Source organism: Muntiacus reevesi, chromosome X (genome assembly GCF_963930625.1).
Source record: "Muntiacus reevesi chromosome X, mMunRee1.1, whole genome shotgun sequence".
In the NCBI taxonomy this organism is placed as follows: domain Eukaryota; kingdom Metazoa; phylum Chordata; class Mammalia; order Artiodactyla; family Cervidae; genus Muntiacus; species Muntiacus reevesi.
Genome location: NC_089271.1, coordinates 146767172 through 146786960, shown reverse-complemented (window position 1 = coordinate 146786960; position 19789 = coordinate 146767172). Strand labels below are relative to the sequence as shown.

The following is a 19789-nucleotide window of genomic DNA, read 5'->3' as shown; positions in this document are numbered from 1 at the left end:
TGAACAGACACAGGACAGGACATTGCCAGCACCTTAAGTGGGTGGGGATACATTTAAACATTTTCTTGGAAGAACAAGAGACTTCCTCTGAATTTCTCTAATTTGCCAAGATTGGTGTGAGCAAGAAATCTGAGTCCATAGCAGAGTGCCCTGCTGTCAGAACAGCGGGGAGGGAAGACCCAGCACGGCACATGGAACACCAGTGGCTTCTTTGTGAAAAGGGGCAAACAGCTGACACCCAAGGCCTCTGGAGCTGGGGGCTAGGCATGCCAACTCTAGGGACATGAGTGTCCTCGGGAGGGGATACTCCACACAGGTCCCCAAGACCCAACACGTCACAGAAAACTGGCTAGAGCAGGTGATCAAGGGCACTCACTTTGATGGCTCTAGAGGCACCTCATTCTTGCTCTGGGGTGGGGTGCCAGATACCCAGGGCTCCCGGGATGGGGTCCAGGACAGGCCTGTAACCTTGGGTCCCCTGGCCATTTGAGAGCTTAGCTCTTATTGGCTCTGGCAGATGTGACATCACAATGGCCTGGACCAGTGACTTCACATTTGGGTCTAACCCTCTCCGGGCAGAGTGGTGATGGAGCCTGCATCTTAAAAGAGCCCCAGGGTGGCCAACCTCTACCGTGCCTTTTTAGGAGCAGTGCTCAGCTAGCAGGCACCTCTGTCTGGAATACAGAAAGCCCCTCAGCCAGGGTGCCCTTGCCCCTTCTGGTCTTAGGGGCACTCAGCTGTGCCCTGGAACCTCCCCATTCCTGCCAGTCACCCCCTGCCCACCTGAGGGTGGGGGCAAGGAGCAGCTAGGATCCCAGATTCCAGAGGAGGTCCCCAGACAAGTCCTTCCATGCTCCCGAGGACAGAGCCTGGAGGAGATCCCCTACCTGCTCAGGTAGGTTTTGAGTCTACCCTCCCTTTTGGTGCAGCCTCCGTGAAGGCTTGTTATTCACTCTGGTAACAGGTGATGGGCGCCAGGTGCTTTGCTGGCGGATCCCAAAACAATCTCTCACTGATGCCCGGGAGGCAGCCAGTTCACAGCTGAGCAAATGTGTGCAGCGGGGAAGGACCCTAGGCACTCCCCCCTCACCCACCGGTGGCAGGAGGGAAATCAAACTGGGCAAGAGGGCTGTGGATTGACTCAGAGCATGGAGCCTGCACAGGAATGCCTGCCAGGTGCTTGGGGGAAGGGTTTGCTAGGAAGCAAGGTGCAAGGCCAGACTGGAAAGGGCTGACTGTGGGCTCCTTGGAAGCTCGGGGGTCTGTCTCTGCCTTTCTCTGGGCCCCACCTAATGCCACGAGATAGGAGCATCCTGGGGTTAACTGGCTGGAGCAGAGAGCCTGCAAGTTTTATCCCTCAGAGAGCTACTAGAACTCGATTCAACAGCATCAGCTCCATAGGGGTGCCTGCAATACCCCCCAGGAAAAACACATAAAGTACTGGTGTGTGGCTTGTGCCCCGAGTTCCAAAGCCCAGGAACCCTTCCGAAGGCCAGAAGGGCTGTGCCTGCATGTGCTGCTAACTCCTGAGTTCCAGGCAAGCTTCCCACACCACTGTCCCTGGGACCCTGCCCTCATATTGGCAGGTGGTCAGAAGGCCCTTCTCTAGGCGGGCCCAGGCAGGCTGGGTGAGGGCAGGTGGACAAGGCCACGCTCTTCCAGAAGACGGCTGGAAAACCACGAAGGCAACCCTGAGAGATGCCGGGCACTGGGCATTCGGTCCCAAAAGCCATCTGGGGGCTAAGAACGGAGTGGTAGTGACAGCCAAGGGATGAAGCAGACACACACGAGGAGGAGGACCTCCAGACCTGTGCTGTCCGCCTGGGTGGACAGATGCTGGGCACCCAGCGCTGCCCATGTGCATGACCCAGCTCCAGTGCTCGGGATAGCCAATAGCTGTTTATTGAAAGAAGCAAGGGTGGGGGCAGGCACCACCCTCAGGCCTGGATGTGGCTCTTGGCGCTAAAGGCCAGGTAGTAGATCACTAAGCCGATAGCTGCGGCCAGGACTTCGGTGGAGACCCAGGGCCCGTTCCAGGTACCCTGCAAGAAAGGAGACCACGGTCGTTCCCACAAGGACAGACAGGGGAGGGGGCCAGCCACTCCAGGGGGCACAAAGACATGCCGGCCACCGTGGCGCAGCCCCCAGTGCCCCCTCAAAGGCAAGGCTGGCCACGTGCCCCACCCCTTCCCTGGGCCGAGCCAGTCCCCTCCTCCAGCTCACCCGATGGTCAACGCTGACCGTGAATAGGGGTGGGATGACAGAAACGTCCTCGTTGTTTCTCTGAGCCTACGAGGGAGGTGCTGGGGTCAGGGGGCTCTGCCGGGTGGGCTGGTCGAGGCAGAACCCTGCCCAGAGTCGTGGGAGAAGAGAGGTGGGCAAAGGAAAGAAGGCATGGGGCTAGCTGGGGTGGGTGGTCAGGTAGGAAGGTGCCTACCCACCCATCCTGCTGAGTTGGAGAAGGGGACGGGGACCGCAGGGGGGAGACAGCTGTGGCTGTGGGCAGTACCCTCTCTCCAAGAGGCCTGGCGGTGGGGGGCTTTGGGGACACTCACCTTCCTCAGGAGGCTGTAGGACTCCTCATCAAAGAACCGGACCTCATAGGTGCCCGCATGGGCGCTCTTGTGATCTAGGCTCCAGGAAACCTGGGTGGGGTACATTTGGTAAGGGGTGGATACAATGGACATGGTGTTGCTATCAGCGCACAGAGTCCAAGAACCTCAGCTCAGCTGGCCAAGCCGCCCAGGGCTTCAGGCTATGCCTGCGAACAGGTGGCCTCCCCTGGAAGTGATGACCACAGCCTCCCTTACCTGGTAACGTCCCACGTCCTGGCCCCGGGTGACAGGAAATTGTTTTCCACTGACATCAGCATAGAGAGCCATGTTCTGGGGGAGCGGATAAAAAGAGAGTCACCTTCTCCCCTCTCAGGCGGTCTGTGAGGTTCCGCTGTGCCCACGGCCTGGGGTAGGCAGGCTGCCAGGCAGAGTCAGGGACTGAGCTGGGTCTGGTAGGGGAACCAAATGAGAATCCTGGGGGCCAGTCTCTCCATGTTGGTCTTGATCCTTGGGGACCACACCCCCCACTGGCCTGGCCTCCCTAATCCACAACAAGCCTGTTAGCTGAACAGGGGCGGGATGGCTGAAGTGTTCTCCTTTCTTCTCTGAGTCTGAAAGCGGGTACTGGGATCAGGGGTGCCTAAAGAGCTGCCTAAGGAAGGTGGTACCTAAGAAGATCCAACTTCCATCTTTCTTTGGGCCTTCAGGTTGCAGGGGCCCAGGCCAGGGCTGCTCAGTTTTTAAATCACCAAACACCCATGCAGACACACGTTTTGGCCAAGAGCAACCAGGAAGGGGATACAGGAGCCCTGGGGCTGAGCCTGACTCTGTCCCTTCCCACGAGCACGCTTTCCAGACACAGCAAAGTGTCTACCTACACTGCTGCGTGGGGGAGAAGTAGACCTGGCCGGTGAGCTGGATGTTCTTTAATCACCTGTTAGAATCTGGCCTGCCTGTGCCCCAATCTCACCTTCAGCCTGGCAGTGAAACCCTGATGCTTGCTCTGTCCTTGTGGAGCCCCAGGCTCCCTGCCCACCTCTGCCCTCACCCTCTTGGCTGAAGCCCTGCTGCCTCACCTGGACCCTGTTCTTGCAAGTCAAGGAGATCTCCACGATGAAGACAGTCTCAGTAGAAATTACAGCATCTGAGGTGGTATAGTAGGAAGGGGTGATCTGGGGCTCCACACAGGCCTCTGCTGCGGGAAGGGGGCAGAGAGGGAGGGATAAGGCCTGGTTTTCACTCACTGAGTTGTGGTGCAGAAGGGACCACCTTACCCCACTTCCCAGAGCTTATCTACTAAAGACACAACAGGCCCTTTGGACCCTGCCAGGTGGAGTCTGGGAGATGGATCCAAATGACGAATCGGAAGTGCAGGGGTCAAGAGGAGTGGGGTGGCCTTTAAGAAAGGCAGAGAAGGGGATGGGAAGACTTTGTGCAGGTGGAACCTCCATGTCAGGGCAAAAAAACAGGTGAGCATGTTGGGGGGTGGGGAGTGCACTGCATGACTTCACTGCACAACTCGACTGTGCCTGGACCTAGACAGAAAAGCCATGCAATGGTTTAGGGATGCAGCCTACCCTGGAACACCCCAAAAGCCCAGGGCCAGGCTGACCTCAATTCAGAGCCGCAAGGCCCTAGCTAGTTGACTGAAGGCATGATCTGCAGACACAAAAGCACAAAAAACTATGTGGGCTTCCCACATGAAGGGTCTCTGCCCCAGACAGTTGATAGAAAACTAAGACTGGCCCCAGTGGTTCCCGAGGAAAGGAAATGGGCGATCTGGGTCCAAAAGCACAACTTGTCCCCCTGCTGCCCTCAGAGAAAGGACACACCCTCACCATCTCCACACTGCTAGAGGCCACAGGGAAGGAAAGGTGTCACTGAAACCACCAGGCGCCAACTGCTCTAACACGGTGTCAGGGCAGGGCCATGACTTGGGCTGAGGCTTGGGATTAAACAGTGGGAGGAAAATGCCTGGGAAAGACGGTGGGAAGTGGTTCTCAGGAGCCACATTCCCCAGATGCTTCCACACTTTGCCAAGTTTGACATTCTTCCTCCAGACAGAGGAAAGCACAGTTTCATGGTCAGGTTTGTCCTGTCCAGGCATCATTGCCTACAGCCTGGGGAGTTCCTGAGGAGCCAGTGACCAGGATGCGCGTGGTGTGGCCACTGAGGCTGATGAAACACTCCAGGCATCAAGGGCGCTGGCCTGAAGTAGGGCAGGTAAAGTGAAAGTGCTCAAAGTGGCCCTAACCCAGTCCAGACCCCCAGGCCCAATGTGGGCTCCTGGAAGGACCTCCTGCTAAACACACTTCTGGACTCCGGTGTCAGAACTCAGCCAGGCCACTGTTAACAACCTCTCAAGAATGTGAAGCCATCTGACTCTGCTGAAAAGCCCTACACGGATCCAACAAGGCCTTAGGGGACACAAACCAAGTGTCTGATTTAGACACTCATCTTTCCCTCTTCAGGTCTTTTCTAACTCACCTGCACTCTGGGCCCCTCTGCCTGGACCGTCCCTGCATCCTCGCTTCACTCATAGCCCCATTCCTAGGGAGGCCTGACCCCACATCGGGTCAGGTGGTTCCTCTCCACCTGCCCAGTTTCTCGCTCTGATCACCCTACGCTGCAGAGCTTCGCTCCTGCCCGACCGCCCCCCCCCCCCCCCCCCCGCCCAGGCCAAGACCGGAGGCTCTAGGAGTGGCGGCAGGGACGAGTGTCACTTTCCCTGCTGGAGCTGGGGCCAGGCGCACAGAAAGGCTCTGGGAGTCTTCCTCACTGGAACAGAAGGGGCACAGATCAGGCTGTTTCTTCCAGCAGCTCAGCTGCTGGGTGAACGTGTGTAGTGCACGAAAGCGTAGTAGCCTCGGCCGCCGCGACCAGAGACCACCTGCCTCTCGGAGGGAGAAGGCCCAGACCCCCGCTCTGCTAGCACCCGTCCTCCCCCGACGCACCACCAGTCGTTGGTGAGAGGCTCGCCAGAAAAGAACTCCGGCCAGGCCGCTACCTGAGCAGCAGGAGAGGCCGGACAGCAGCAGTAGCGCCAGAGCGCCGAGAGATGCCAGCGCCGCCATCGCCTGTTCTCTGCCAAGGGAAAAAGAGAGCAGTTAGCCTGAACACGAGGAGCAGACGAGGAAGCGCGACGCGTCAGCGGCCGCCGCAGCCAATCGGGCGCCGGCGGGCTGGGCGGGCCTGTGACGTCACCGGCGGTACTGACGTGTCTCCTCCCCAGACCAGACGCCCAGCCGGCTGCCCCCCAAAGATGGCGGCGGCGGCGCCTCCGGCGCCGGAAAAAGGCGTGGGAAACCGGCGCGGCCGCGTGCGTGCGCACTGCCGGGACCACGCCCCGTCCCGAGACGTCGCGTTCTGCCGAGCTCTCGCGAGAGCGGCAGCTGCGTGTCGGAACCTGAGGCTGTCTTAACGTTCTGTCATGGCGCTGAAGGTGGCGACGGCCGCGGTCGGCGCTGCGAAGGCAGCGCTCAGGCCGGCCCTCCTCTGGCGTCCTTGGGAGGTGAGAGGGAGGAGCGGCCCATGGGGACAGCCGCCGCGCTCGCTAAGAGGTGTTCGCACCTCGGCGGGGTTAGGCGGGTCGCCGCCGCGCTCGGACAGTTCTGGAGCCAGATTGGCTGCGGGCCTCGCGAGGGGAGGGGAGAGTGCGCGGCCCGGGGTTGATTGGCCACCTCCGCTGTCAGTGAAGGGGTTAGCTGAAGTTGACCCTGGTCTGGCGCTCCAGGAGTCTGCATATGGTGGCAGGGGAGCTCCCGGAGAGCGAGGGGCAGTGTCACTTTCCAGTGTCCTTGTGGGAACTCTCGTGAGGCGGTCGCGTGTCCAGCCCGCCTTGCTCTTGCCCTCTTGGGAATCCGTTCCTAGCTGCCCGTCCTCCTCGGGTTTCCCTCTTATGAACCTCTCCCAGTGGAGGTGGCCAATCGGACTTTTCGGTGCCCCAGGGGCTTTCCCCACCCTGCAGGCGCTGGGAATGGAAAGGAGCTAGGATTCCTGAAGCTGGCGGTGGGTCGGGAGGCCGCGAGGGCTTTGCTTCCGTCGTTCTCCGTTTAGGATCTTGCTTATTAGGGTCTGATTCCTCTTGTGACACACTTCCATGAGGATAGTATAGTCCCTAGGTGGGTGGGAAGTCCAAAGCGTCATCAAGTCGGGACTGGCCCGGAGGGATGAGAGGTCTGACCTACCTCTCTGGGCTCCAGTTCCCTCTCCTGTCAAAGGATCCACCCACCTCTGACCTTCCAGAACTCAGTGACTTTGCTGACACTCCTTGCGGTCACATCTCCTGGCATGCTTCCCCCCTCTGAGCCCTTGGGAAGGCTGGCCTGTCACAATTTCTGCCTAATTAAATTCTGTTTAAAGTGCTGACTTCTCCCACTTGCTGGCGAGAGGCTTTCCAAAGGTCCCTGGCCGCTAGGCACTTGCAGGATCTTGGTGGGGACATTTGTCTCTTTGCTGACTTCCCCTGTGTGTGTGCTTGTGTTCATATTGGGGCAGGGATGAGGAGACTGAAAGGCTGCTAGCTGAGCAATGCCTTGCCCTGAGACTGGTTGTCTTGGGTATGGGAACCTTTAGAGATGAAGCCCGGATTTTTGGTCCCAATTAGTGGGACCTTATAGGAAAACATGCAGACACCATTGGTACTTGATCCAACAGAAACATGCTGAAGAGAGAAACTTCACTAAAGTGCAGCACGGGAGCCCTTTGGTTGAACCACATACCGTTCTGTACTGCTTTCTGTGGTACTATCAAAGGACAAGGGTAACAGTCCACCTTCCTGCTTGATGAACAAGCTGGAGACCAATGCGTGTATCACATCTTGCCTCGTCCTGGGGTCCTTTGATGGGTAGGTTCACAGAATCTTTGTAACTCCCTGAAGGAAGGGACCTGAGTCTGTCCAGAGCAAGGTCAGGGAAGTCGCTCTCCCGAGAGCTCTCTGGGTCTTTGGCCAAAGCTGGATGGAACATGTAGCATTGGGACCAGGTGAGGGAGAGGTTCAGCCCTGGTGGTAGTCATGGGACCCATGGTCTGGTGGGGTGTCCTTGCACTGAAATAGATCCAGGCCCAGTGTGAGTGGTGGCTTACAATCATGGCCAGGATACCTGCTCTGTGCTCATGGGCCTCAGAACTGGAACCCAGGAGGAATTAGCTGGCAGCCATAGGGGCCAGCCCAGCATCTCCTCATTTGTCACCAGCCTTGCACACTGGCCTGAGGGGCTGCTGAGGTGAAGGGGAGCCCTCATCCCTCAGCTTGGGACTGAACAGCTTGCATACCTCTTTTTGCTTAACGCTTCCAGTGGTCAGATAAAGTAGGCACCTCTGTTCCATGGATTTCAGGTAAGGGGAAGAAGCTTAGCAAGGTTAAGCTATTTGCCTCCAGGAGCAGTGGACAGAGGCTTTGGACTGAGGTCTCCCTAGCCTCAGAACCTGCCTTATCTTTCTTCATCTTCTAATGTGTTCATTTCAGTCAAGAAATGCGTTTCATTTCTTGCCAGCTCTGAACTAGGCATTCTCCTGGGTCCTGGGGTGATAGCAGGAGATCAGACAGACATGGCGTCCACTATGTGGGGCTCAAGTGTTGGAGAAGGAGTGAGGCAGCTGTAACCTAGGGAGATGGGGATTGGGAGGAAGGGAACGAGTAGGGCTTTGTAACCCAGGGGAACCAGCAGCTCAGCAGCCTTAGGGCATCAGGGAAGGCTTCCTGGAGGAAGGGCAATCTAAGCCACCATGCGCAAGTTTGTGTCGAGAGCCTATAGACAGATGAATCTAGATACTGACAGTTGCTAGAAGGCAAACAGAAAAACCCCAAGTGTGTATCTGGCTCCTGATCCGGGGGCTCCGTGGATCAGTAGAAACCCAAGGAGCATCTTGTCCTGTTCATCACCCCCTTCCTAACTCCTGTGCCTACAGAGCTTTGTGCAAGCGGGTACCTTGTGAATACCAGCTGGAAAGACCCAGATGGGATGGTTAGCCTCTGCCTGAGCTTTCTAGACTCCTAGCAGGAAGGCAAGGCTCTTTGAAACATGGCCACGGTGACTCTGTCATTGGCTGGCATCCTCTGCTGCTCCCCCAGCAGGCAAGTGGCAGGGCATCCCTGAGTGAGAAGGAGGGACTGTGGCTCGGTCCCCACTTTTTTGCATTGAGGGGCACGCAGGTGGGGCCCCCAAGGAGGAAAGTGTGGGCCTATAGCCCCCTGTGGCAAGAGCTGGGAACTGGGCTTCTTCCTCCAGGGAAGTGTGGGGACTCCAGATGGGTCCCTCTGAGCACCTGTCCATTTGACTCAAGTGGCTGTTGCTCTGAAGCTCTCAGGCGTAGCACTGACATGACCACATGTGGCCGTTGCGAGTGGGGGTTTGGGGACATCTGTCATCCATGCAGGCCATGAAGCAGCTTTGCAAACCTTTATGAAGGCCTTGATTAAGGATGAGCATCTGCTCTTCTGATCCTAGAGGGCTATTCCCCATGCGGCCAGTAGGGCTCATCTCTGGCTGGGCAGAGGGCTGGGTGCTATCTTTTCCCCTCTGGTTTCCATGATCCAGATCATCGCCATGTTTTGACCGTATGCTGCTTTTGTAATAAGGAGACCTAATGGAAAAAAAGGATGTGGATGATGGTCATGGTACCCTTGTGGTTTGCTATTATGGTTTCCGTTTTGTACTGTGTTGAGTGTGCCAATTTCTGCTCACTCTACAGACCTCTCTGAGCAGGAAAAATTTTCTGAGAAAACTCAGAAACAGCAAAAGGCAAGGAGGGAAGTATCAACATTTCTGTAAATGTCTTTGGACAGCGGAAGCTCCAGAACCACAGGGCCTGTCTGGGCATGGTGGGGGTACCCACCTCCCCTGCCAGGAGCTCGACTGACCCTGGCCAACTTGACAACAACCACTGGCATCTGGGTTCTCTCTGGCAGGTTCTAGGTGCCCACGAGGCCCCCCGGAGGAGCTTCTCAGTAAGTAACCTGCCCTAGTGCATACGGGCACGTGTCTGTCTGTACATGGGTGCAGAGGCGTGGGTGTGCAGATACGTGCGGGTGGGTTTGTGGGCACCTGGGGTGCAGAGGGATGTGTATGTGGGCACGTGTGTGCGCCACGCCTCTTGGCTCCATCCCCTCCATGTCTCCCCTGAGGCGCAATCTCCACCTCTCCTCCTTCCCTCCTCTCCTCTCCTCCTCCCCTGAACCCTGGGGGCAAGGCCCGGTTCTCCAGGCCCTGCCTTGTTCTTCTAACCTCGACTGATCTGTGTCTTCTTCCTTCCTGTCCCCCACCTCTAGCAACAAACAATTGTGAGTATCCTTCCGGTCTGCCTGTTTGTCAGGTTGGGGGCTTTTAGTGGCTTTGGGGTTGACCCAGGTCCAGGCGTAGGTGGGACTGGCATCTGTGGTTGCCCTCCTGACGTGGGGGTGCTGCAACCCCCCATGAGCAGCACTGCACCATGGGTGGGGCAGGGCATATGGTTGGGGTACCCTGAGCTGGCACCTCCCAATTGGCTGGCCCACTGGGTCAGGGCTCGAAGGAGGAAGGGAACTGAAGGCCTGCCCTCCCTCCCCCTCCCTTCCAGCCCCCGTCGGCAAAGTATGGTGGGCGGCACACGGTGACCATGATCCCGGGAGATGGCATTGGGCCAGAGCTCATGCTGCACGTCAAGTCGGTGTTCAGGTACAGAGCCCCCTGAACCCAGCCAGGGGGACCCTGAGAACTGGGCACCACAAGGATAGCGAGCCAGTGGTGGGCAGCCCCTTGTTCTGGTGCCTGCCCTCCTGCCAGGCTAAGCCAGGTGAGGGGAAGGGTGGAAGCCGAGCGGCTCATGCCATCATGGAGTGTCAGGGCACCCCTGTCAGCTGGCTCAGTCTCTCCTTGGCCAGAGCCCGGGCAGAGTGGGCAGCAGCAGAGGAGAGACCCCCGCACTCTGTGGTAGGGGCCTGGGGTCACCATCCTGATCCCGCTCTGCCTCAGGCATGCATGTGTGCCTGTGGACTTCGAAGAGGTGCACGTGAGCTCCACCGCCGACGAGGAGGACATCCGCAATGCCATCATGGCCATCCGTCGGAACCGCGTGGCCCTGAAGGGTGAGACTCCCTTGTGAGCTGACCCTTGTCCCTGGGCACCCATGGGTGCTGCACTTCGGTGGTCTTGGTGTCTCTGGCTGCTGCGGGAGCCTGCCCAGGCATGGGCTACCTCCCGCCCGGGGCCGCCCTCTCTGCTGGAGTCAGCTGTGGCTCTCAGGGTCTTCCTTCACACACCGGGTGTCACACTGATGCAGGTTTAAGCCCCCATGGGTGGCCTTGACTCCAGTCGGCACAGCTGTGGAAGTTACAGCTGGGAGCTTGACCCTTGCTGACTGTTCCTTGGTTGGGTCCAGCTCCTTAAACTGTTTCCATCACTCATTTTGCACACTTGAGCCCATCACCTCTGCTCTATAAGAGCAGTGAGCGAGCTGAGACGAAGGTAGAGATGCAGGCCCTGGCTGACGCCTGGAAGGGCTGACATGCCAATGATAGGGTGCCTGAGGCAGCCCTGGGGGGACCTGAAAAGGGCCCCCTCAACTTGGCATCCTCTGACTGCCTTCTCTCAGGGGCAGCTGGCCTTCTGGGTACCCTGGTTCCAGCCAAGGTGAAGCCGTGGTCTTTTACAGGCAACTCCTGCCTGCCCCCAAGCTGGAGCTCTTGTGGCACCTTGACACAAGGCGTGGCATGAACCCTGGCCAAGCTGCCCTTGCAGCTTGACCCTGGCCTTGCCAAGCCTCACCCAGGGTCTAGCAAGACCTTCTGGCTAGCTGTCAGCTGTTTTCATCTCTTCCTTCATCAGTATTTATCGAGTGTCTGTGACATGCCAGGAAGCTATCAGTGAACCCAACACACAGAGGCACACATCCATCCGCCCTCATGGTGTTTTGACTGCAAGTCTGCTAGGGTGTTCTATGAAGCCCTGCTCCCACCAGCTCAAATGTGGGAGTACGCCAGAGCCAGGGCCCCTCTCCAGCCTGCTGGTCTTGTTTCTGTCCTGCAGGCAACATTGAAACAAACCACAACCTGCCCCCATCCCACAAATCGCGAAACAACATCCTTCGGTGAGAGCCAAGGGTGCAGCATGGATGCTGGGTGGGGATGGCGGTGGCTGCGGCCAGCTGATCTGATATGGTGCGCCTGCAGCACCAGCCTGGACCTCTATGCCAACGTCATCCACTGTAAGAGCCTACCAGGTGTGGTGACCCGGCATCGGGACATTGACATCCTCATCGTCCGGGAGAACACAGAGGGCGAGTACAGCAGCCTGGAACATGAGGTGAGTGGGGCATGGGGGGCACCTGGCTAGGCCTGTGGTCAGGAAGGCCATGCCTGGAGGGAACCTCATGCCAGAGGGCAGGTTCTGACAGGGTATGGGTCTCCGGACCCTCCTCACCTTCCCAGAGTGTGGCAGGCGTGGTTGAGAGCCTGAAGATCATCACCAAGGCCAAGTCCCTGCGCATTGCTGAGTACGCCTTCCAACTGGCCCAGGAGAGCGGGCGCAAGAAAGTGACAGCCGTGCACAAGGCCAACATCATGTATGTCCCCCATGCCACCCCTCCACGCTGGGGCCTGGGCCTGCTCTCAGTGCACATGTCGGAGGGAGGCGGAACAGGATTCTGCCCACTCTGCAGACGGAACTGGTGGTTCTGTGGCACCGGTGAATCCCTTCCCTCTGGCGGGCAGTGGCTGTGACCAAGCCGGTGTCCTGCATTCCCCTAGGAAACTGGGCGATGGGCTCTTCCTCCAGTGCTGCAAGGAAGTGGCAGCCCGCTACCCTGAGATCACCTTTGAGAATATGATCGTGGACAACACCACCATGCAGGTAGTTGGGCTGCCATGCTGCATGGGCCCCTGCCCTGGGTGCATGGGCCTACTGGTGCTCCAACTCCTGACTGCTCCTCCCTGCCTCACAGCTGGTGTCCCGGCCCCAGCAGTTTGATGTCATGGTGATGCCCAATCTCTATGGCAACATCGTCAACAACGTCTGTGCCGGGCTAGTTGGGGGCCCTGGCCTTGTGGCTGGGGCCAACTATGGCCATGTGTATGCCGTGTTTGAGACGGTGAGTGCCACCAGCGATGCCAAGGCTATGGGCCTTTGTGAACTAGAGCTCAGTTCAGTTGCTCAGTCATGTCTGACTCTTTGTGACTCCATGGACTACAAGCATGCTAGACCTCCCTGTCCATCACCAACTCCCAGAGCTTGCTCAAACTCATGTCCATCGAGTCAGTGATGCCATCCAACCATGTCATCCTCTGTTGCCCCTTCTCCTCCCGGCCCCAATCCCGCCCAGCATCAGGGTCTTTCCCAAATGAGTCAGTTCTTTGCATTAGGTGGCCAAAGTATTGTAGCTTCAGCTTCAACATCAGTTCTTCCACTGAATATTCAGGACTGATTTCCTTTATGATGGACTGGTTGGATCTCCTCTCCTCCAACACCACAGTTCAAAAGCATCCATTCTTTGGCTCTCAGATTTCTTTATGGTCCAACTCTCACACCCATACGTGAAAGTTAAAGTGGAATCGCTCTGTTGTGTCTGATTCCTTGCGACGCCATGGACTGTAGCCTGCCAGGCTCCTCTGTCCATGGGATTCTCCAGGCAAGAACACTAGAGTGGGTTGCCATTTCCTTCTCCAGGGGATCTTCCTGACCCAGGGATTGAACCTGGTCTCCGTCATTGCAGGCAGACTTTTTACCATCTGGGCCACCAGGGAAGTCCACATACATAACTACTGAAAAAACCATAGCTTTGACTAGACGGACCTTTGTCGACAAAGATCAGCAAAAAACTAGTTCATACACTTTCTAGTTCAGTCATTGAAAGTAAGCAATTTAGTGGTTTCTAGAATATTCAGAATTGTGCAGACATCCTCACTAATTCTAGAACATTTTCATCACCATAGAGAGAAATCTTGTAGGCCCTCGCCCTCTGCGATAGCCCACTCTGTAGAGTGTGCTTCTCTCTGAATCTGAATAAATCCACTTCTTACTTACAAAACAAAACAAAACAAGAAATCTGGTAATTGTGGCCAGCATTCTCTGTCCCCTCCCCCCCAGCCCCTGGCACCAATCTCATCTGCTCAGTCTCTGGATTTGCCTGTTCTGGACAGTTCACACCAATGCAGGGTACCCTCGACATTCTTACATTCACCAGTTCCCTCCTTTTTCATATCACCTCTTCCAGGCTACAAGGAACACAGGGAAGAGTATTGCCAATAAGAACATTGCCAACCCCACAGCTACGCTGCTGGCGAGTTGCATGATGCTCGACCACCTCAAGTAAGTGGCTTCTCAGTGCCCGGCTATCAGCCCCCAGACTGCGTCCAGAGGACTGAACTCTGTTCTTCCTCCTCAGGCTTCACTCCTATGCCACCTCCATCCGCAAGGCCGTCCTGGCATCCATGGACAATGAAAATGTGAGCCCCCCCCCCCCCCAAACCCCAACTCCCGCCCAGGTTGAGCTGATAGGATGCCCAAGGGGCTGGAAATGGTGACCTAGCGCCACCACGAGGAGGGTGACACCAGGTTGGCTGGGCCTTTTGGGCCTTAGCTGGTACCGCGGCCCGCCTGGTGACCCTTCCAGCTCCTGCAGGCCACAGAGTGTAGTGGGCAGCCCTGGGCTGCCTGCAGGCCAAGGCTCAGGGATTGGCCAGATCCTAGCGTGTGCCCAAGCTTGCCTGTCTCCTGTAGATGCACACCCCAGACATCGGGGGCCAGGGCACCACGTCAGAAGCCATCCAGGACATCATCCGCCATATCCGCGTCATCAATGGCCGGGCAGTGGAGGCCTAGACTGTCCCCGGGACTGTGGAGGCCCACTCTTCAGACCTTCTTGGCGCTTCCATCACCCTGGCTGGCTCACTGGGCGGACCCAGAATAAACCCACTTCCTCCCCAGCCCTTGGCAGCGTGCTTTTGTCACTATGGACGCGGGTGTTTCAGGTCACACTTTATTAAGAAAAGAAACAGCACACTTCCCATTCAGAGGGCTCCTCTGTGAGGGTTGGGGGGCAGAACACATTCTGAAAGGGCCTGGCCCCAGCAGATCCCTCTGTCCTGCCCCGCCCAGGTGGGTATGAGAAAGCTCCCACTCAGCAGGGTGGGCAGAAACTGTCCTACTTTCCCTGAAGGCACTGGGGGCCAGGGGGTTGGGAGGGAGCCGGGCCTGCCCCAAGCTGCCCAAAGTGCCCGCGGGGCCTAGGGATTGAGCCAAGGGTGCTGCAGGCAGTCGGCTGCGCTGGCCCGCTTTTCAGGGATGTATTCCATCATGGGCAGCAGGAAGGCGCTGAACTGCGTGGCCTGTTCCAGGGGCCACTCATACTTCTCCATGAGCACCTCGTACAGACCCCAGTGCTTGAGGTTGTGGATGTGCCGCAGCTCCCCTGGGGGCAGGCCGGCACGCCACAGGTCAGCCTCCACCTGGGAGGCCTGTCATCTGAGACCCCTCGCTGGCCCCCAAGTTCCCACCCCGCCTCTCCATCCAGGTGGCCCCACCTCTCCGGTTGAAGAACTCCCGGGAATAGCGGCCCGAGAGGGCAAAGGCTGGGGGGATGTCTCCTAGCAGCTCCACGATGTGGGCGATGTGGTCTGTGGACAGAAAGGGAGCCAGGAGGTCGGCCAGGCGGCCGGGAGGTCCCGAGGCTGGACCCTAGGGTTTGCCACCTCCTACCCTCATCACGACTGTAGTCTTCTCCCGAGTGTGGTTCGAACAGGTAGTCACCAGTGGCCAGCTCAAAGGCCTGGAAAGGGAAGAGGGTAAGGTGGTTCGCCCCGGTGAGTCTGCCTGGGTGGGGGACAGCTGCAAGCAGACATACCATGCACGCCGTGCTCCAGATATCAGCTGGGGGCCCGTACTCGGCGCCGATCAGCACCTCCACAGCCCGGTACTGCCGCGTCTGGATGTCCTCAGTGAAGTGCTTGTGCTGGAGGCAAGGCGAGCCCAAGGGAGGGGCTGGGGCCAGGGCTGGCCTGCCCTTAGTGGCTCCCCACGCGTCTCCCACCTCCTGTGGGCCCATGCACCCCAGGAGCATCTGGGGTTTGCTCTGGGCATCAGGGGCCCCCCTTGTCCTAAGAGGGCCTGGCAAGGTGACCTGAGACTGAGGCTGGCCCCTGCACCATGGCCGTCCACCCCTGCCTGTGGGCCCAGTCCTGCCAACAGGGTGAGAGAGGTGCTGTTTTGGGTTCAGCCCTGGGACTGCAGCCTGAGGCAGGCGTGGGGGTCTGGTCAAGCCCTGGGGACCGGCCTCGTTCATAGCAGGGTGCCTGCTCATACCACCCAGCAGGCGTTGCCCAGGTCTGCGATCTTGATCTTGATCTTGTCTGCATTTTGGGGCTCTAGGGGGTTCACCAGGAGGTTGGAGGCACCAAATGGTGCTGGGGAAGCAAGAGAAGGGAGAGTGGCTGAGCTGGTCAGACACCGGCCTGGCCCTGCCCACTGCCCACTGGCCTGGTCCCACTTACTGCTGGGGGAGAGGAGGCCGCCGGTCTCCCGCTGGTTGGATGAGCCTGAGAGGATGGAGCACGAGGCAGGGGAGAAGAGGGAGCCCGAGAAGCCTGAGGTCTGGGAGCCTGGGCTGAGGCTTCGGTTGCCCCCGGGGGCCGGGGACAAAGAGGCCGGTGAGGGGTCAGCCCCTGCGCCACCCGGGTGGCAACCGGAAGAGGACGTGGAGCCGCTGCCCGCCTCGAGTCTGGAGCCTGAGTCTGGGGAGACAGGCAGAGGTGCTGAGTGGGCAGCTGGCCCCATGGCTGCCGCCAGAGGGCCCGCTCCTCGCTCCCATCCTCACCCTCGGCCTGGGCCGCGGCCTCCATGGCCTCCAGCTTCTGCAGGTCACGCAGCCGCTCCTCCAGCAGCCGCTTCTGCTGTTTCCGCTTGCGCCGCATCTTCTTCCTCTTGTTTTTAGACAGCTTCCCCGTCTGCCGAGAGAGCCAGGGTCAGCCTGGGGGTGCCTGGCAACCAGCCGCAGAGCAACCCAAGCCTGTCCATGGGGCCCCCCACAGGGGACAAGGTCTGTGGGTCTCAGGACTCCATGGCCACCAGGACATGGTCCTGCCACCTCAGCCACCTCCTGGGTCCCCTCCTGCCCTTCACACTCAGAGCTGGAGGCCAAGGAGGAACCAAGAAGCCTCTGGCTGGGCACCAGCCTCCCCTGGGGCCAGCCGTAAACACATTGTCCTTCTGCGGAGGTGGTGGTGAGCCCCAGTGGCCACTCAGGGTCGTTTAGGGCTTGTGGCCCCCTCTGTATCACCCTCATCCAGGCCACCTGGCCTTTTGGAAATGCCCCTGCAGGAGTATTGGGCAGCGGGGAGAGTTATGGAGAAGAGGAAACCAGAGGCTGAGAAGTGAGCTCTGAGCAGATGGGAAAATGAGGCCTAGAAAAAGGCAGCCCAACTTACCAAGACCTCCTGGGGAGCGGTGCTGACTGGTGGAGCAGACAGAGCAGGGAGGAAGAGAGAGGAACCGAGACTCAGGCTGGGGCTGAGGCCCACAGGCCCCACCCCAGCCCCATGCAGGATCTGGGTACCTGTGGAGCGGGATGGGGGTGGTGCCCCTGACTGTTGCCACTCTGTGGCCTCAGCGGCCAGGCGCCGGATGTAGGCATCCCCCACACACAGCAGAATGTTCTCAGGCTTGATGTCTGTGTGGATGATCTTGCACTTGGTGTGGAGGTAATCCAGGCCGTGCAGCACCTGGAGAGAGCCAGTCCTGAAGTCCACCCACCCTGCCCTGGCTGCCTGCCACAGGGCTCTTCCTGCCGGACTCAGGAAGAGCTCACCTGCCTCACGATGCTCTTCACACAGGGCACGGGCAGGCCCTGGTAGTTGGACTTGATGATCCACTTGAGCAGCTGGTGGCCAAGGACCTCCAACACCATGCACACATCTGGGGCCAGGAGTGAAGGGCAGCTGCTGGGCGTGCAGCTGGGGCCCAGGTCCTGCCCACCCTCAGCTGGGGTGGGGGTGCCCCGAGGCTCAGGCAGCATAGAGCTGGGTCTGGGAGGTCCTGTATCACCACCGTCCCAGTGGTGCCTTAGTGGCCCTGTCACTCTCTGGTGTGCCAGTTGGCACCACACTTTCTGTGGTCTTCCTAGGGACAGGGCACTGGAGGAGTAGACAGAGGTTTCTCAAAATAACCCCAGTCCTGTGCCCAGGTCTGCCCAAGAGCCCCTCTGAAAGGGAAGGCACACAGAGAGGGTTCCTCCCACTTGCAGGCAACCTAGCCATGTGTTACCAATGCTAACCTGATAATCTGTTCCACCCCCCAGGCCCAGACACAAACCCCTGAAGTGGTGGGGGTATTTCATAGACTAGTGTCGTTGGAAGGGATAAACCATCCATCACACAGATCAGCAAACTGAGGCCCCTGGAGCCAGAAGGCACCAGCCAGCTAGCTCCTGCTGAGATGCCACACTTGCTTGCTCAGCCTGCAAAGGATACGGACTCCATTAACCCCTGAGATCCTGAAGTCATCGATGAGCTGGACAATGGTTTCTCTTTTGGGGTCACTGGGGTCACTGTCTCGAACCTGCATTAAAACCCAAGGGGCCACAGATGGCTTCAACTTGCCCCTCACCGGCTGCTCCCCCGGGGCAGGCAGCCCCTTTGGCCCCCCTGTCCCACTGTTCTTAGGCCTCACTGGAATAAAAGCCTCAGGCCCGCCCTCCGGGTCCTCCCCCTCAGCCGAGCCAGCTGGAGCCTGACCCTGTGGGCACCCCGCCCCGGCCCGCGGAGCCCGGCAGCCCTCGCACCCACATTGCCAGGCCCCAGGCGGCTCCCAGGGAGCTGGGAGTGGGTAGGGGAGGTGCCTCACACATTTCAGGAGCTTGATCTCATCTACAGCTGTCTCCGTGTAATGCCCCGCGCTCTTCACCACTTTGAGAGCCACGAAGCGCTTGCGCCTGCAACACCGAGACCCGCGTCGGCCATGGGCACCAGGCAGACCCATGGGCCCTCACCATAGTCGCAGGCATGCCCAGGGGCAGGATCCCAGCTGGCATGGAGCCCGGGGTGGGGGTGGGTGGGCGAGGGAAGACACTCACTGGATGTCCCAGCAGAGCCAGACGGTGGAGAAGTGGCCCCAGCCCAGCTTGCGCACCACATGGTACCGCCCATTGAACAGGTCCCCGATTTTCACAGGGTAGTAGCCGCCTGGGGAAGGGAGCCCACAAAGGCCACTGGGGGTGGTGCCTTGCCCCTGCCCTGGCACAGCGCAGCCCTGCTGGGCCCCCCTGGGCCACGTGGGCGGGCTCCGGGCCCCCTCCTCCTCCTCCCAAGGGCCTCACCCTTGCAGTAGTCCTTGGGGTCTTCCTGCTCCTCGTCATCGGAGCCCAGCAGCCCCTGCAGCATCTGCGGCGCGGGGGCGGCAGGGGCCAGTTCGGAGCCAGAGGACTCGGGCCCGCAGGAGGCCTGCGAGCTGTGGGTGGGGCGGGCAGGCAGTGAGCGCGCGGGCCGCCAGGGGCCCTGGGCAGCCTGGCCCAGCCTTACCTGCTGCTGCTGTCGCTGTCGCCACCGCCGCCACCGCTTGCGCTGGCGCTCATTCTGGCTGCGCTGCCCGCAGCTCCGGTGTCCCGGGCGGCCGCTCCTCTGGGGCCTGGCCACAGCCCGCGCATTTATAGCCTCGGCCGCTGATCTCACCCGCCTTTATAAATAGCCTCCCAGCTGCTCGGCTGTGGGCAAGGTATGCAGCGGGGAGGGGGCGGCGCAGTGACGGCGGCCCTTGAGGGCCCGACCCCCCAGGACAAGCCCCCTGCCCCCATCCCAGGGCTGACCAAGGGCGCCGCCGCGGGGACACGGTGTGCCACTGCCTCCCTGGGGAACTCCCTGGCACCCTAGGACCACCACACCGGGATGTGGTGACCTGGAGCCCGGGCTAAGCTCCTGCACCCCAGGACTGGCAGAGGGCGCTGTGGAGTGGCCACGTGGTGGTGAACTGGTCCTCAAACTGGAGTCCCGGGACTCCAGAGCCTGCTGAGGGCCCTGTGGGCACGGTGCCCCCTCTCATATGCCCTCAGGCAGCAGCCACAACTGCAAACATGCTCTAGCTTCTGGCTTGTGCGAGCCTGCGCAGAGGCGACCCCAGCCATTCTCATGGATACCTCGCTCCCTGGCCACTCTCAGTTGGGTTCCCACTTTTCCGATGGGTCCTGGAGCCCCAAGACGCAGCAGCCCAGTTTCCTCTCATCCCTCCACGTGGCATCCCTGAAGGGCCCTGGCCAGGTGTGGGTCAGGGCCGTGA

General features: G+C 59.4%; 3 protein-coding genes across 6 annotated transcripts; 1 reads left to right on the top strand and 2 right to left on the bottom strand.

Moving 5' to 3' along the window:
• Positions 1-1880: 1880 nt before the first annotated feature.
• Positions 1881-5719, bottom strand: SSR4 (signal sequence receptor subunit 4). Of its 3 annotated transcripts, none has more exons than XM_065915333.1 (6): positions 5563-5719; positions 3632-3750; positions 2811-2885; positions 2556-2645; positions 2224-2289; positions 1881-2042 (listed from the first exon to the last, which is right to left on the bottom strand). In XM_065915333.1, exons 1-6 carry the CDS (start codon positions 5627-5629, stop codon positions 1938-1940), a joined length of 522 nt encoding a protein of 173 aa, XP_065771405.1. In that variant the 5' UTR covers positions 5630-5719; the 3' UTR covers positions 1881-1937. The 3 variants fall into 3 exon arrangements, with proteins under 3 accessions (XP_065771405.1, XP_065771406.1, XP_065771407.1); XM_065915334.1 differs by having other exon boundaries at positions 3632-3747; positions 5563-5712; XM_065915335.1 differs by lacking the exon at positions 2224-2289.
• Positions 5720-5909: 190 nt separating this feature from the next.
• IDH3G (isocitrate dehydrogenase (NAD(+)) 3 non-catalytic subunit gamma) lies at positions 5910-14454 on the top strand. 2 transcript variants are annotated; one of them, XM_065915331.1, is made up of 13 exons: positions 5910-6066; positions 9466-9504; positions 9826-9837; positions 10113-10210; positions 10508-10620; positions 11561-11621; positions 11704-11836; positions 11962-12095; positions 12280-12382; positions 12474-12620; positions 13743-13837; positions 13914-13974; positions 14249-14454. In XM_065915331.1, exons 1-13 carry the CDS (start codon positions 5986-5988, stop codon positions 14348-14350), a joined length of 1179 nt encoding a protein of 392 aa, XP_065771403.1. In that variant the 5' UTR covers positions 5910-5985; the 3' UTR covers positions 14351-14454. The 2 variants fall into 2 exon arrangements, with proteins under 2 accessions (XP_065771403.1, XP_065771404.1); XM_065915332.1 differs by lacking the exon at positions 9826-9837.
• A 45-nt stretch (positions 14455-14499) lies between these two features.
• SRPK3 (SRSF protein kinase 3) lies at positions 14500-19719 on the bottom strand. The gene is made up of 15 exons (XM_065915106.1): positions 19039-19719; positions 18837-18967; positions 18594-18702; positions 18365-18452; positions 17992-18079; positions 17331-17437; positions 17079-17244; positions 16951-16976; positions 16341-16470; positions 16018-16257; positions 15830-15930; positions 15372-15479; positions 15227-15296; positions 15052-15144; positions 14500-14939 (listed from the first exon to the last, which is right to left on the bottom strand). The coding sequence occupies exons 1-15, from the start codon at positions 19161-19163 to the stop codon at positions 14755-14757; spliced, it is 1767 nt and encodes a 588-aa protein (XP_065771178.1). The 5' UTR covers positions 19164-19719; the 3' UTR covers positions 14500-14754.
• Between the last annotated feature and the right edge of the window lie 70 nt (positions 19720-19789).

What these genes read in the sequence shown, in the direction of transcription:
- IDH3G (XM_065915331.1), top strand. Translation starts at nt 5,986, where the DNA reads ATGGCGCTGAAGGTGGCGACGGCCGCGGTCGGCGCTGCGAAGGCAGCG. An exon ending in GAACCGCGTGGCCCTGAAGG is followed by an intron (nt 10,621 to 11,560) that starts GTGAGACTCCCT and finishes TCTGTCCTGCAG; the next exon opens with GCAACATTGAAACAAACCAC. An exon ending in GTGCACAAGGCCAACATCAT is followed by an intron (nt 12,096 to 12,279) that starts GTATGTCCCCCA and finishes GCATTCCCCTAG; the next exon opens with GAAACTGGGCGATGGGCTCT.
- SRPK3 (XM_065915106.1), bottom strand. Translation starts at nt 19,163, where the DNA reads ATGCGCGGGCTGTGGCCAGGCCCCAGAGGAGCGGCCGCCCGGGACACC. An exon ending in TGAAGAGCATCGTGAGGCAG is followed by an intron (nt 17,245 to 17,330) that starts GTGAGCTCTTCC and finishes GGCTCTCTCCAG; the next exon opens with GTGCTGCACGGCCTGGATTA. An exon ending in TGGGCAACGCCTGCTGGGTG is followed by an intron (nt 15,480 to 15,829) that starts GTATGAGCAGGC and finishes CCTTGCCTCCAG; the next exon opens with CACAAGCACTTCACTGAGGA.
- SSR4 (XM_065915333.1), bottom strand. Translation starts at nt 5,629, where the DNA reads ATGGCGGCGCTGGCATCTCTCGGCGCTCTGGCGCTACTGCTGCTGTCC. An exon ending in CTTGCAAGAACAGGGTCCAG is followed by an intron (nt 2,886 to 3,631) that starts GTGAGGCAGCAG and finishes CCGCTCCCCCAG; the next exon opens with AACATGGCTCTCTATGCTGA. An exon ending in CCTACAGCCTCCTGAGGAAG is followed by an intron (nt 2,290 to 2,555) that starts GTGAGTGTCCCC and finishes CCTCCCTCGTAG; the next exon opens with GCTCAGAGAAACAACGAGGA.